The 13,574-nt window shown below is 40.3% G+C and overlaps 1 protein-coding gene across 2 annotated transcripts; it reads left to right on the forward strand.

Annotated features, from left to right (window-relative positions):
* The first annotated feature begins 5,356 nt into the window (after positions 1 to 5,356).
* On the forward strand, positions 5,357 to 13,425 carry gpr184 (G protein-coupled receptor 184). Of its 2 annotated transcripts, none has more exons than XM_078246172.1 (2): positions 5,357 to 5,677; positions 7,561 to 13,425. In XM_078246172.1, exon 2 carries the CDS (start codon positions 7,615 to 7,617, stop codon positions 8,677 to 8,679), a length of 1,065 nt encoding a protein of 354 aa, XP_078102298.1. In that variant the 5' UTR covers positions 5,357 to 5,677; positions 7,561 to 7,614; the 3' UTR covers positions 8,680 to 13,425. The 2 variants fall into 2 exon arrangements, with proteins under 2 accessions (XP_078102298.1, XP_078102297.1); XM_078246171.1 differs by having other exon boundaries at positions 7,573 to 13,425.
* The last annotated feature ends 149 nt before the right edge of the window (positions 13,426 to 13,574 follow it).

A 13,574-nucleotide genomic window follows, 5' to 3' on the forward strand; every position in this document is an offset into this window, starting at 1 on the left:
ATTAATACTCATATTCCTCGAGGCTCAGGCCGAGGAGGGAGGAGTTGCAGCCATATTTGACTCAAACCTGTTAATCAATCCTAAACCTAAACTTAATTATAACTCGTTTGAAAGCCTTGTTCTTAATCTTCAACATCCGATATGGAAAACAGTACAGCCAATTATATTTGTTGTTGTTTACCGAGCGCCAGGCCCGTATTCTGAATTTTTATCTGAATTCTCAGAGTTTTTGTCATGTGTAGTCCTAAAATCAGATAAAATAATTATTGTAGGTGATTTTAATATTCATGTGGACGTTGACAGCAATAGCCTTAGTACTGCCTTCAACTCACTACTAGATTCAATTGGTTTCAGTCAGAGTGTGCATAAGGCCACGCACTGTTTTAACCACACCCTCGACCTTGTGCTGTCATATGGCAACAAAATTGAAGATTTAATAGTATTTCCACAGAATTCCTTATTATCAGACCATTTTTTAATAACTTTTGAATTCTTACTACCCGACTATACGAAATTAAATAAAACCTTCTACACTAGATGCCTATCTGACAGTGCTATAGCTAAATTTAAGGAAGATATTCCAACAGCACTTAACTCAACATTGTATTTTAATATAACAGAGGACCTTTATGCTAACTTTAGTCCCTCCCAAATTGATAATTTTGTAGACGGTGCTACGGCCTGTCTACGGACGACTTTAGACTCTGTTGCTCCCCTCAAAAAGAAGATGATGAAGCAAAGGAAACTAGCACCTTGGTATAACTCTCAAACTTGCAAATTAAAACAAATCTCACGAAAACTTGAAAGGAAATGGCGTTCCTCCAACTCCAACTTCCCAACTGGAATAATCTCGTTTGGTTTGGCAAGACAGTCTGAAAACGTATAGGAAGGCCCTCAGAAATGCCAGATCAGACTATTACTCAACACTAATAGAAGAAAATAAGAACAACCCAAGGTTTCTTTTCAGCACTGTAGCCAGGCTGACAGATAGCCACAGCTCTATTGAGCCATCTATTCCCCTAGGTCTTAGTAGTGACGACTTCATGACTTTCTTTAATGATAAAATTATAACAACTAGGGATTGAATTCATCACCTTTTGCCCTTAACTTCTAATGGTTCACTTTTGAGTGCAGGAGTGCTAGAAAGAACGACAGGACCTGACATATACTTAGACTGCTTTTTTCCGATAGACCATCAACAATTAATGCTAAAGGTCTCTTCAGCAAAGCCATCTACCTGTCTATTAGAGCCCATCCCAACGAGGTTACTTAAAGAAGCGTTATCTGTGGTTAACACTTCATTACTAGATATGATCAATATGTCTTTATTAACAGCTCATGTACCACAGTAATTTAAAGTAGCTGTGATAAAACCTCTTTTGAAAAAACCCACCCTAGATCCTGACGTCTTAGCCAACTATAGACCTATATCGAATCTTCCCTTTCTCTCCAAGATCCTTGAAAAAGTAGTCGCTAATCAGGTATGTGACTTTTTACGCAGGAATAATCTATTTGAGGATTTTCAGTCAGGATTTAGAAAGCATCATAGCACAGAGACGGCACTGGTGAAAATTACTAACGACCTTCTAATTGCTGCTGACAAAGGACTTGTCTCCATACTTGTCTTATTAGATCTTAGTGCTGCATTCGACACTATTGACCATACCATCCTTTTACAGATACTGGAACATTTAGTTGGCATTAAAGGAATCGCACTAAGCTGGTTTAAGTTCTATTTCTCTGATCGATCTCAATTTGTTAATATCAACGATAAATCCTCCAGGTACGCTAAAGTCAGCCATGGCGTTCCTCAAGGCTCGGTGCTTGGACCAATCCTTTTCTCCTTGTATATGCTTCCTCTAGGCAATATTATTAGGAAACACTCAATTAACTTTCACTGTTATGCGGATGACACCCAATTATACCTATCAATCAAGCCAGACGAGACCAGTCAGTTAGCCAAGCTTCAAGTATGCATTAGAGATATCAAATCATGGATGACCTACAATTTCCTGATGTTAAACTGAAGTTATTGTGCTGGGCCCTAAACACCTCCGAACATCTTTATCCCAAGATATAATTACTCTAGATGGCATTGCCATGGCCTCCAGCACTACTGTCAGAAATCTAGGAGTTATTTTTGATCAGGATATATCCTTCAACGCCCACCTAAAACAAACCTCAAGAACAGCCTTTTTTCACCTTCGTAACATTGCCAAAATTAGGAACATCCTGTCTCAAAACGATGCTGAAAAACTAGTCCATGCATTTGTTACTTCCAGGCTGGACTATTGTAACTCCCTATTATCAGGATGCCCAAATAAAACTCTTAGGACTCTCCAGCTGATCCAGAATGCTGCAGCGCGTGTTCTGACAAGAACTAAGAGGGGAGATCATATTTCTCCTGTGTTGGCTTCTCTGCATTGGCTTCCTGTAAAATCCAGGATTGAATTTAAAATACTTCTCCTGACCTACAAGGCTCTAAATGGTCAAGCACCATCATATCTTGAAGAGCTCATAGTACCTTATTGTCCCACTAGAGCACTGCGCTCCCAGAATGCAGAGTTACTTGTGGTTCCTAGAGTCTCTAAAAGTAGAATGGGAGCCAGAGCATTTAGCTATCAGGCTCCTCTCCTGTGGAACCAGCTCCCAGTCTGGGTTCGGGAGGCAGACACCGTCACCACCTTTAAGAGTAAACTTAAAACTCTCCTCTTCGATAAAGCTTATAGTTGGGGAGTAAGGAGTTGCAAGTTTGCCTAGACCGGTGAGGGAAGGTGTGTAGGGGGAAGGTGTGTAGCCACAGTCATGACGCACCGCCTCCCTATTTCAGCTTCTCTTCATAGAAAGCCTACTATATTAGGGTATGAGGAGTTGCAGCGTACGCCTAGACCGGCGAGGATGGGTGTGTAGTCACAATCATGGCGCACCCTCGATCTCCCATCTCTGCTTCTCTCACATAGAAAGCTTTTACACTATACCTCTAGGGAGTAATGAGTCGCAGCGTGTGTGTGTATTCGTGTCACAGAAATGCTTGTTACTAACATAGCTCCGAGGAGCTTATTCCCCGCAGTCCTTATGTTCTTTTTCCAACTATAGAATAGATCTACCTATCATATGATCAATAATATAGTGAGAGTAGAGGGAGGCAGGAAGTACAGCCCGTTCCGTCAGGGGAGAGTTCAAGCCCGATCCGGCACCTCTCTTTAGCCTGCCTCTCTTAGTTATGCTATTATAGTTATGCTATTATAATTCTAGACTGCTTGGGAATGTCCTTCCTCCCTATGACACAATGAGCTGCTCTTTCATCTCTCTTTTCATTTGTTCCTTTTATGTGCATCCGTCTCCCAGAAATGCTTGTTACTAACCTAGCTCTGGGGAGTTTACTCCCCGGAGTCCTTATGTTTCTTCTTCACCCAGAATATCGCCTTGGATTAGGGTGGCACCAAGACCTGGGTTTTGGGTGCAGCTGTCGCTGTGGACCTACTACACCCTGCTATGCTCTGCGATTCCCTGCAGTGTCCGGCTGCGTCCTTGCGTCCTACCGCGTCCACCCATGCTGTGCTGTCCCACATTACACCCCGTAATGCCCTGCTGTGCCCTACTATGACATGAACTACTACGACTACCATTGTAGTCACTGTTCCATTATCTTTATTGTGACTATTTCTGCCACTGTTCATCACACCCCCAACCGGCATCGTCAAGGGAGTTTTTCCTCGCCACTGTCGCAATAGCTACCACTAACGCTTGCTCTTGAGGGAATTATTGTAATTGTTGGGGCTTTGTCTTACTCTGTCTGTAAAGTGTCTCGAGATAACTCTTGTTATGATTTGATACTATAAATAAAACTGAATTGAACTGAACTACCGCTAACCTGACAGAGCACCACGACCGGCAGCTCGCGATGAAATGTGAAAAGTGTCAGCATTCCCTGTACAGCCTGGAACACTGCATTTACGACCGTGGTTCATTTTCAATATCCTCGAAAAAACTTCCAAACTTTCTTCTTTGTAATTCCTGTACAGAGCAGTACAGTACACAGAGCAGAGCGCAGCTAAACTAGTGTCTGAGATCTACGCAACCTACATTCAGAACACCAGCTGGTCTCAGACCAGTGGTCTGTATGTAAATTTTGGGGCGTGACAAAGGTACAGACCAGAGCCAAATAAGGTACAGCCACCGAGTTGACATCAACTATTAGCTTCATTGGGATTCGCCCGTTTTCAGCGGCAGTTTCAAATTGTGAGAGTTGCATAGGAAAGAGGTGTCAATGGGACTTTGAGGTTCTCTGTATGCCCATTTTACCCACCGAACTGTCGTTATTCAACTATGACAAGGTAAACTCGGGTTTGCATTCTATCACCCCTTTAATGTTTCGACTAAATCATGTGGCTCTATCCTTTAAAGTTAATGTTACAGTTATAATAAGCTAAACTGAACTGTCAGCTGAACTAGTATAGGTACCCACAAACACATTTAATAACCTGCTTCTTTTGCATTTACAGAGCCAGAGTCTGAAAGACTCTCTTGGCCTCTATGGAAGCAGAAAAAAGGTGATGGATGAAGGGTGGTGAGGTTAGAAAGCTCCTACTAGAATATTGTACTGGCATTGGCAAATAGTATTAAGTATTTGCTACTTCTAATTTTCCTCTTTCCCTCTCTGTTATGTCTGTGTAGCGGACCGCAGGTATGCATTCTTGCTTGTAGGAAAATAATTCACAGCTGGTGTAAATGTTTACTCAACACATTAACAGATTGGCTGCAGGCTTCCTTCACAGATTCTTTTGATAAACATAAAAAGAGCCTTGGATATTTCACTGGCATAGGGTTGTTACTGTTTCTGATAACCACACTGTTCAAAACACTGCCTGGTACAGAGCTTACAACATATAAATCAGGCTCAGCTCACTTCTTAACTTGAAGCTTTTTTGTGTTTAGCAGTGGAACGGTTGACGTCATATTGAAGTTGATTAGCCTAACTGCGTCAAAAGGAATTTAAACTGAGGAGAAAGCTGTTCTGAAGAAGTGAAAATATCCCAATTATGATACCTATTTACACTGGTTACACTAGGAAAAGATTCATATCAATGTGAAAGTTTAATGGGGAAATTCAGGTATGTAGCATGTCATGTGGTTGTCTGCCCCAGAGTTTCAATTTCTCTTGAATACAGAACTCACAACACACTGATAGAGGACCGTTTTCGACCGTTTGTTCTGTGTCTCAGGATGTGGTTCATAACGGTGTGGTGTTTCTCCCCACCGCTAAAGCTACTTCCTTTGTACACGTGTTCAGAACCTCCCTCCCTCCTCCTACATGTCTTCCCCTTTTTGTATTTTATCTCATCGCTTCACCACACTCATGCAGACATTTCAACTGTGGCTGTCAATGGCAAGTCATCTTAACCAGAACCAGACAAGTCAGACAGTCAACAGAGAGAAAAAACACTGTAGTTATTACTTTGGCTGATAATCATCTATTGTAGTAATCATTTAAGAGTACAATGTGGGACTGTAGTGGCTTGGCTGCATGTCAGGAGTCTTGTCTGAAGCTCATCCTCTGACCCACCTGGACTGAACTCTGCCAAACTTGAAGCAGCTCTTGAATGTGTCTGAAACTCTTCACCCACTGGACAGCTTTGTTTCACAATCAAGACTCATCTCTTACCAAAAACATCAGGTGAGGTCAACAATAATTGTCAGTTCTGGATTTAAGATGTCTGGAAGTTATACTGGACACAAAAAGTAACACTAAAAAGGTTAACAATGTGAGGTATTTATGTTTTATTGTTTTGCGAACAGGGTGTTAAGGTCTTCATTTAGTTTGAAACCTCAGATTCTTTGCTTGTTTTATTTTCATCCCATGTGGACTGTTGTCAGCGGCTTGTCGGCTGTGTGAGTCAGAATGGCAAAAATAATTAGCCTAGAAATGTTGATTCTCTGCAGGATTGAATGTTTTCTGTGGTTCTCCCAGAAGTGCTTATCTCAACAGGCTGGAGAGTGCAGAAGAAAACAGCTTGACAAGAAGAAATAGTGGAAAATAAAAGGAATATATTGCACAGGTGAACTGTGATACCTTTGAAACACAGCTTTGGTATTAGGGAGGCAAGCTATAAAACTTAAAACAAATCATCATTTTCCTTTTGGGTTGGAAAAGAAGATTTGGCATGTGCACAATATCGTTCTTTGAATGCCTCACTGGTGCCAAGGCTGTGTGATAAGAACCAGGCTTAGTTCCATTTATAATACAAACAAACACATAGTTGGCTCAGATGGATGAAAGGACAGACTTAATCTTGGACCAGCTGTGTAATGTGTTAGGCGTTTGTCATAAAATAGAAACAATGCTTTACATGTGAAAAATACACCAGAAAATGAAAACTTGTAAGGTAGAGGACAAAAACAAGAACCCATATTAATTGTAAAAAGCAGAAATGAAAGCATGTAAGTAGAACAAACTATTCATAGTTGTTAGGCTTATTATTAGTAAGAGGGGAATATGCGTGGTTAGCAACCAGACAGATGACTAAACAACAGCCAATGAACATTTTTAGAAAAGGTATCACATTTATGAGCAAAACCTTCCGAAATGACAGTCAGTCTAGTTTCCCAACCCACATTACTTAACAAATCCTGTGAATGAACTATTTAATCAAACCCATTCACACATGCACGCACCTGCACACATAGACACACAAAGCCACACACACACACGCGCAAGGAAACATTATCATTCACTAAAGATGGTCCGACTCTAAATGGCTTCTCCATTATTAAGTTTGGATTGGAGAGCCTATCTCTGTCCAGACGCTAATGGCATTAGATGCTTCCTGAGCCTATAAACACAGCTGGGCCAAGCCTAAGCAATAGAACAGAAGGTAGAGAGGAAACAAATATCAAAAAATGCCACTGTAATGCAGAAAAATAGACACAATATAGAGAACACAGGTTTCTTTTCCTAATGCTGAAATCTCAGAGAAAGAGAGAGACAGGAAATTGACAGAATAAAATATACATATAAAAATCTTTAAAAAGCTATGAGCGCTCTTTTACATAAAAAATAGCAACCACGTCTTTGTAGAAAATGATTCAAGGAATCTACATTAAGGAGAGACTTTATTATTATCCATTTTCTGATGACATGTAGCTGTGCAATTACATAAAATGATGTGATCGGCTAGAGGGGAGTCATTTATAAAGGAAAATGCATGACGTTTTTGCTACACAGAGCAGTTGAAGCAATAAGGAGGGGATTCTGGCAATCACAGTTTCTATTTGTGCCATGGGTGCAAACTGTTATCGTCTGGGAGAATGACTAAGCCTGTATCTTCTCTACGGGGGGGACTTTGACTCTCAGCCTAAGCATCAGCGCCAAACTACCTCACATTCAGAAACATCAGAGGAAAAACAAATGATTTTATCTCTTTAGCTCGTTGAACCACGAAATAGGATGGGGGATACAAAATGTCCAAGCTGTACTATGAATTTTTTAAGGTATTGAGTAAGCTCATGTTGCCTGTGTCACTTTTACTCAGTCAAACTGACAAACTCTTAATGTGAAAGTCTTTTTTACAGGTGAATTTCTAACCAGGAAAGTGAAAGAAAACTAAAGGAACAATGGACTTCACAACAACAACAACAACAACAACAACAACAACATCAACAACAACAACCACAAACTCAACTGTGTGTGTTCAAATTGGCCAGAGTGCCATTAGTGACTTCCTGATGTCTGTTTACATCCTGGCTTTTATCTTTGGTTTGATCTTCAATATGCTGACCCTGGGCCCCATTTGCCAACAAGTGCGGCAGAAAAACGTTCTGGGCATCTTCCTGCTCAACCTGTCCCTCTCCGACATGTTTTTCATCTTCACTATGCCCCTTTGGATCAATTATTACATGCAGGACCACCACTGGAGGCTAGGTGCTATCTCCTGCGGTATAGCTGGCTTCTTCTACTACTCCAACATGTACATCAGCATCTACCTGCTCTGCTGTATCTCCGTGGACCGCTGCCTAGTGGTTACCTACCCGCTCCGCTTCAAGACCCACCGTACATCATGCTATGCCTGGGCACAGTGTGCCACTGTTTATGTTATAGTGATGGCGCTACACATCATGGTACTGGTATATGACAATCTCACTGACCCCCATGATGAAAAAAACAACAATGACCGTTGTTATGAGACTTACCCCATGCAAACACCTGTCGCCCTGTTCAACCTGCTCAGAGTGGGCATTGGCTTCCTGCTGCCCCTGCTGGTGTTGGCAGTGAGCTACTGGAGGGTGCTGGCCACTGTGGGCCAGAGTCCTGGCCTGAGCGCCCAGGCTAAGAGGAAGGTCCGCCTGCTGTCCTTTGGGGTGATTGGGATCTTCTCAATTTGTTTTGCTCCATATCACATTCTCTTGCTCACACGCTCACTAGTCTTCTACAACAGTGATGACAAAGTAAATCCTCAAGGAAGTTACTGCCAGTTTGAACAAAGAATGCACTTTTTATTCTCATGTTCGCTGGCACTGTCCAGTCTGAACTGCGTGGTGGATCCTGTGCTGTATGTGTTGGTCAGTAATGGAGTCCAGGAGAAGGTGAAACTGTGCTGGAGAAGGCGTAAAGTGACACAGGCAGGGAACTGTGCTTTGACTTCAAACAACAGAGGAAAGTCTAATAATAACTTAATATGACAAGTAAGCTGTATTTGGGTGGATAAGTGCACCTGTTCATTTGTATGTGTGTGTGTGTGTGTGTGTGTGTGTGTGTGTGTGTGTGCATGTGCATACACGATTATACAAAATACTGTCGCTGTTTTGTTTTTTCATCAGATCATTGAGGGGCGACCCTTTACAATGACACTGAGTTTGGTTTGTGGCTGTTTAAATGCAAGTCTGCATTTTCAGAGTTAGTGAGTAAGAAGCAGAAATGTTTACATCCCATAATCAACCCTTTGTGTACAGACAATCAAACCCCCTTTGAGAGAACCACATTGTCGCTATTTTTTTCTTTTTCTTCCTCTTATCCAGCACAGAGTAGAGGAGTGGGTTGAATAACAGCTGTCTCAGAGCTCTGTAATTGGATTGTATTCCCAGGCAGGTTCTGCTTTCCCAAGAGTTCTTCAGTGGCACTTCTGGTTTGTAGCTGGACACTGCTGGAGTTGAAGAGCACTTGTGCCTTCTTTCCAATCTATACAAGGATTTTGTGATTGTGATTTTATGACCCTGGTATAGCTAAAGGTGCATTAACTCTAAAGCATGCCACAAAGAAGGCATTTATTAGCATGACCTTGTGCCTTTATTGTCCAACCGTCAGTGGAACATGAATGTAAAACAAAATAAACCAGTTATTTGAGCAGATGCTCGACTTTTAGGTTGTTTATGAAGAAAACTCTTGATGATCAATTTGCAATAGACATTTTATACATTTCCACAGGGAGGGAAGGCCTTAGGAAATAATAAGCCCATGCGTGGGTGCGTTTGTGTGAGAGACAAGAGTCTAATATTCGCCACAATGTCTAAAAAAGGTGAAGAAGACAGGTATAGAAAAAAGAAAGAGAGAGGGAGGGAGAAAGTGAATCGACAACATACTGTTATGGCTTTGTTTTATATTTGATCCATTATTCATACAGTGGCTCTCTCATCCATCAATAGTGCTATAGTGCATATCAATACATCACCAACTGAGCACTTGGCACATAACCAGCATGAACCCTGAGGTTGTTAAGGTTTGTACATGTTCTTTTCTTTAAAAACCTTTACTGCTGAGTCATTGGTCAGTATATGGAGACAGGGTATATATAGCATATACAGCTGTCTCCTGAAAATCCCACTCATATACTACTAAAATGTTTTATCTTAGTGCAGTACGCTTTAGTGGAAATGTGACTGCTGCCTGGATTATGTTAACTGGCAATATTTTTTTTTGCAGTCCACGATGAGCAGGGGTAATGTAGTAAAACAAATGAAATATGTTGCAAGTGAACATTTTGTATCTTTCATTAAAATGTTTCCTTATTATATTGATAAAATACGAGTGGCATGACCTTCTTTCAAACCATGATTTTCTTTTAGGGGGACTGTGCTGCCTTTAATCTCATTGTTGCTCAGTGTTAAATACTATGGTTGGTAAATTCTATATTATTCTTATTTTCAACAAATCCCATAAAAAGACCAAACCCAATGAATGAAGAAATACTATACAAGTGTAGTAGTGTAGTGTAGTCTTTGTAGTCAAGGCCTGATATGCCTTATTCCTATGTGCCTCTGTTGTTTTCCAAAAACTATTTTTAAAAAACATCATTAATGAGCCATGAAGCCATGAGCAAGAAACGTGTTCCTTCATTATCATGAACATGGATGAACATGTGAATGTAGTTTATTTTGAGTCAATTCCACATAAATTAGCCTGCTGCCAGAAACACTTACTAGAGCATAGTATGTGTTAATCCCCCGCTGAAAATAGTCCTAATAACAAATGCAAGATTTACTCCTGTTTGAGTAATGTTTTCTAAAAAACTACAGTGCCCACCTGTTTTAAGAATATACTTTTTTTTTAACTACATATTTGTGACCTTTCAGGTTTTATGTGTTCAGGAACAAATGGGCCACAGACAGTTTAGGGAAATTGGAAAGTATTGAGAGATGGACTAATGCATTGTTAGTTTCGGTCCTCTCATGGGATTTGTTGACAAAAAGGAAAATATAGAATAATGCTAGCGTTGTAAAACAAGCCACGGCTGGGAACGATTCATCTGCCACGTCAGATTCTGAGTTTTCATCAGGCCAAGAGACAGCTTTGCTTTGGAGACAGTTAAGTGGAAAAAATGAAGAAGAAAAAAATTATATAAATTCATGAGAGGTTCCCAAAAGATGTCCTTCTATCCCTTACTCCATTATTTCACCTCAATACTCTTTTCAGTCAAAGTTTGAGGCAATTTGAACAAGCACTACTTGAAAAAGTGATTGGACTCCATATTTGCAAATGATAAAAACTCAGTCAAGTTTAAAGAAATTATCTAAAGCTGCAGTCCATCATCCAGTGGCATTAGACCCAAGATATTACAGATCCTTTTCCCTAGACTCAGCTTTTGATGAGCTATCTCAGGCTGTAGCCAGACTCTGGAAAATCAATATGGTTTCATCGATTAGCTGTTAACTCAAAACGCAGGGTTGGTCTAAATGCTTTAAAATGCTAAATGCTATTCTTAGCTAAGTTATTATAGCGTTGATTTGAGTATTGTGACACATACAAAAAAGGCGCTCAATATAAAGTAATTTTTAATTTCCCCTTCCATGATGAGAAATCCCTTCTAATTAATATTTAAATTGCTGCTCTCACCCGGCAGGGTTGTCCTTTGAGCCCACTCCTTTTTGCTATTGCAATTGAACCACTTGCGATTGCCATTCGCAGTAACGAACGGATACGGGGACTATGGAGAGGGGGAATCGAACATAAGGCATTATTATACGCTGATGACTTACTTTTGCTTGTCTCAAAGCCAGCCACCTCCCTACCGGAGGCACTTTCTGTGTTGGAGGTCTTTAGTCAGTTCTCAGGCTATAAACTGAACTTGAGTAAGAGCAAACTCTTTCCGATTAATACAGAAGCTCTTAAACTTAATTATACAGCTCTTCCATTCAAAGTGGCGACAGATCATCTGAGTTATCTTGGGGTATGTTTTACTAGAAATTTTAAAAACCTATTTAGATCGAATTTCCTCAAATTATTGGATCAGGCGAAGCAAATATTATTGATTATTATTGTCTTTTTCTCTTATAGGTATAATACATTCAATTAAAATGGCATTACTCCCGAAGTTCCTATATCTTTTCCAATGTCCCCATTTTTCTCCCCAAATCCTTTTTTCAGGCCCTGGACTCTTTAATGATAAATTATATTTGGAATGGTAAACACCCTCGGTTACAGAAAGCTTTTCTTCAAATACCCAAACAAACAGGTGGAATGTGCCTGCCTAATTTCCAATACTATTACTGGGCTGCTAACATTCGCTCTTTAGTGTATTGGGGGCATTTTCACCTTGACGACTCAGCCCCAGTGTGGGTATCAATGGAGTCCAGCAATATTTGTCTCTATCTGCCCTCTTAAGCGCCGCACTCCCACTCTCTTCTGCTATTCCCAACAGTAATCCTGTGGTTAAGCACGCCCTTCGAATCTGGACCCAATTTAGGAAGAATTTTGGTCTGCAGACTTTTTCACTTCTCAGCCCAATTGCAGCTAATCATTTGTTTGCTCCCTTGACGGTGGACAGTGCATTTAAGATCTGGCATAAAAAAGACTTAATCTGCATTGGCAATTTATTTATTAATGATCTATTTGTTAGCTTTTCTCAATTGACGAATAACTTTGGTATCGTAAAGACTGATTTTTTCAGATTGCTACAGATCAGGCATTATATACAGAAGTTAATTCCCCAATTCCCTAATAAACCCCCAGCCAATCCTGTCGATATGTTTCTTTCTGTTAACCCCACATTAAAAAGCACAATTTCGGTCTTTTATAACCTTATTTCGAAGTTGCATAGTCCCTCTTTAACAGCTATAAGAACCATGTGGGAACAGGATCTAGGTTCTGCCTTCACAGATCGCATGTGGGATTCAGTCCTGGATCGAATACACTCTACCTCCATGTGCGCCCGACATGCTCTTGTGCAATTTAAAGTAGTACATCGTCTCCACATATCTAAAACCAAACTAGCTCATATGTTCCCTGTCGTCGACCCGACCTGTGATAGTTGCAAGAGCGCACCTGCGTCACTCTTTCACATGTTCTGGTTGTGTCCCACCCTAACTGATTTCTGGACATCAGTTTTTCAAACAATTTCTGAAGTATTTCACCATCAGATTGAGCCGAACCCTTTTACTGCCATTTTTGGCATTGCTCCCAATTTGGACTTGCCTAAGGCGAAGCTGAAGGTATTGGCCTTCTCCTCCTTACTGGCTCACATTGGATTAGAGACATTATGTCCTGTATGAATTTAGAGAAAATACGTTACACTACCCAGGGATCTGAGGATAAATTTTACAAAATATGGCGCCCCTTCTTGACATTTTTTGAGAAACCAACTACAACAATTTCAGAGTAGCTATTCCTCCCCCCCCCCCCTTTTTTTAAATTTTTTTTTTTAAGGTGTGTGTTAAATATCTTTTGTCATTCTGTACCTTCTCAACCTTTATGTTTTATGTATTATAATTTGTAATTTATTATTATATTATTATGTGTTTTAAATGATCTCTTGTAGTAATCCTTAATACAGGTTTGTTTGTAATTGGTTGGGAGGGTGGGGGGGTATGTTCTGGTTAAAAAAGGGAAAATATGTATATCCCATCGTACAGTAATTGTTTTTTTGCAATTCTGTCATTCATTAAAACCTTGAAGACTGACTCCCACGAGAAAAAAAATAAAAAACAATTGCTGCTCTCCTGTTGCCTGCTGTGTTATTAAGTGTGTCTTTAATGAAACACAGTCTTAATTATATCAAACTAAATTTGTCTAAATCCTAAAAGTCCCAAAGTGGTTTATCATTAGATTTGATAGTTCATTAGCAAAACAAATTTAATTTTCACTG

The sequence above is a fragment of the Sander vitreus genome, chromosome 3, assembly GCF_031162955.1.
Source record: "Sander vitreus isolate 19-12246 chromosome 3, sanVit1, whole genome shotgun sequence".
NCBI classification, from domain to species: domain Eukaryota; kingdom Metazoa; phylum Chordata; class Actinopteri; order Perciformes; family Percidae; genus Sander; species Sander vitreus.

Excerpts from the sequence above, each read along its gene's own strand:
- gpr184 (XM_078246172.1), top strand. The coding sequence starts at position 7,615 with ATGGACTTCACAACAACAACAACAACAACAACAACAACAACATCAACA.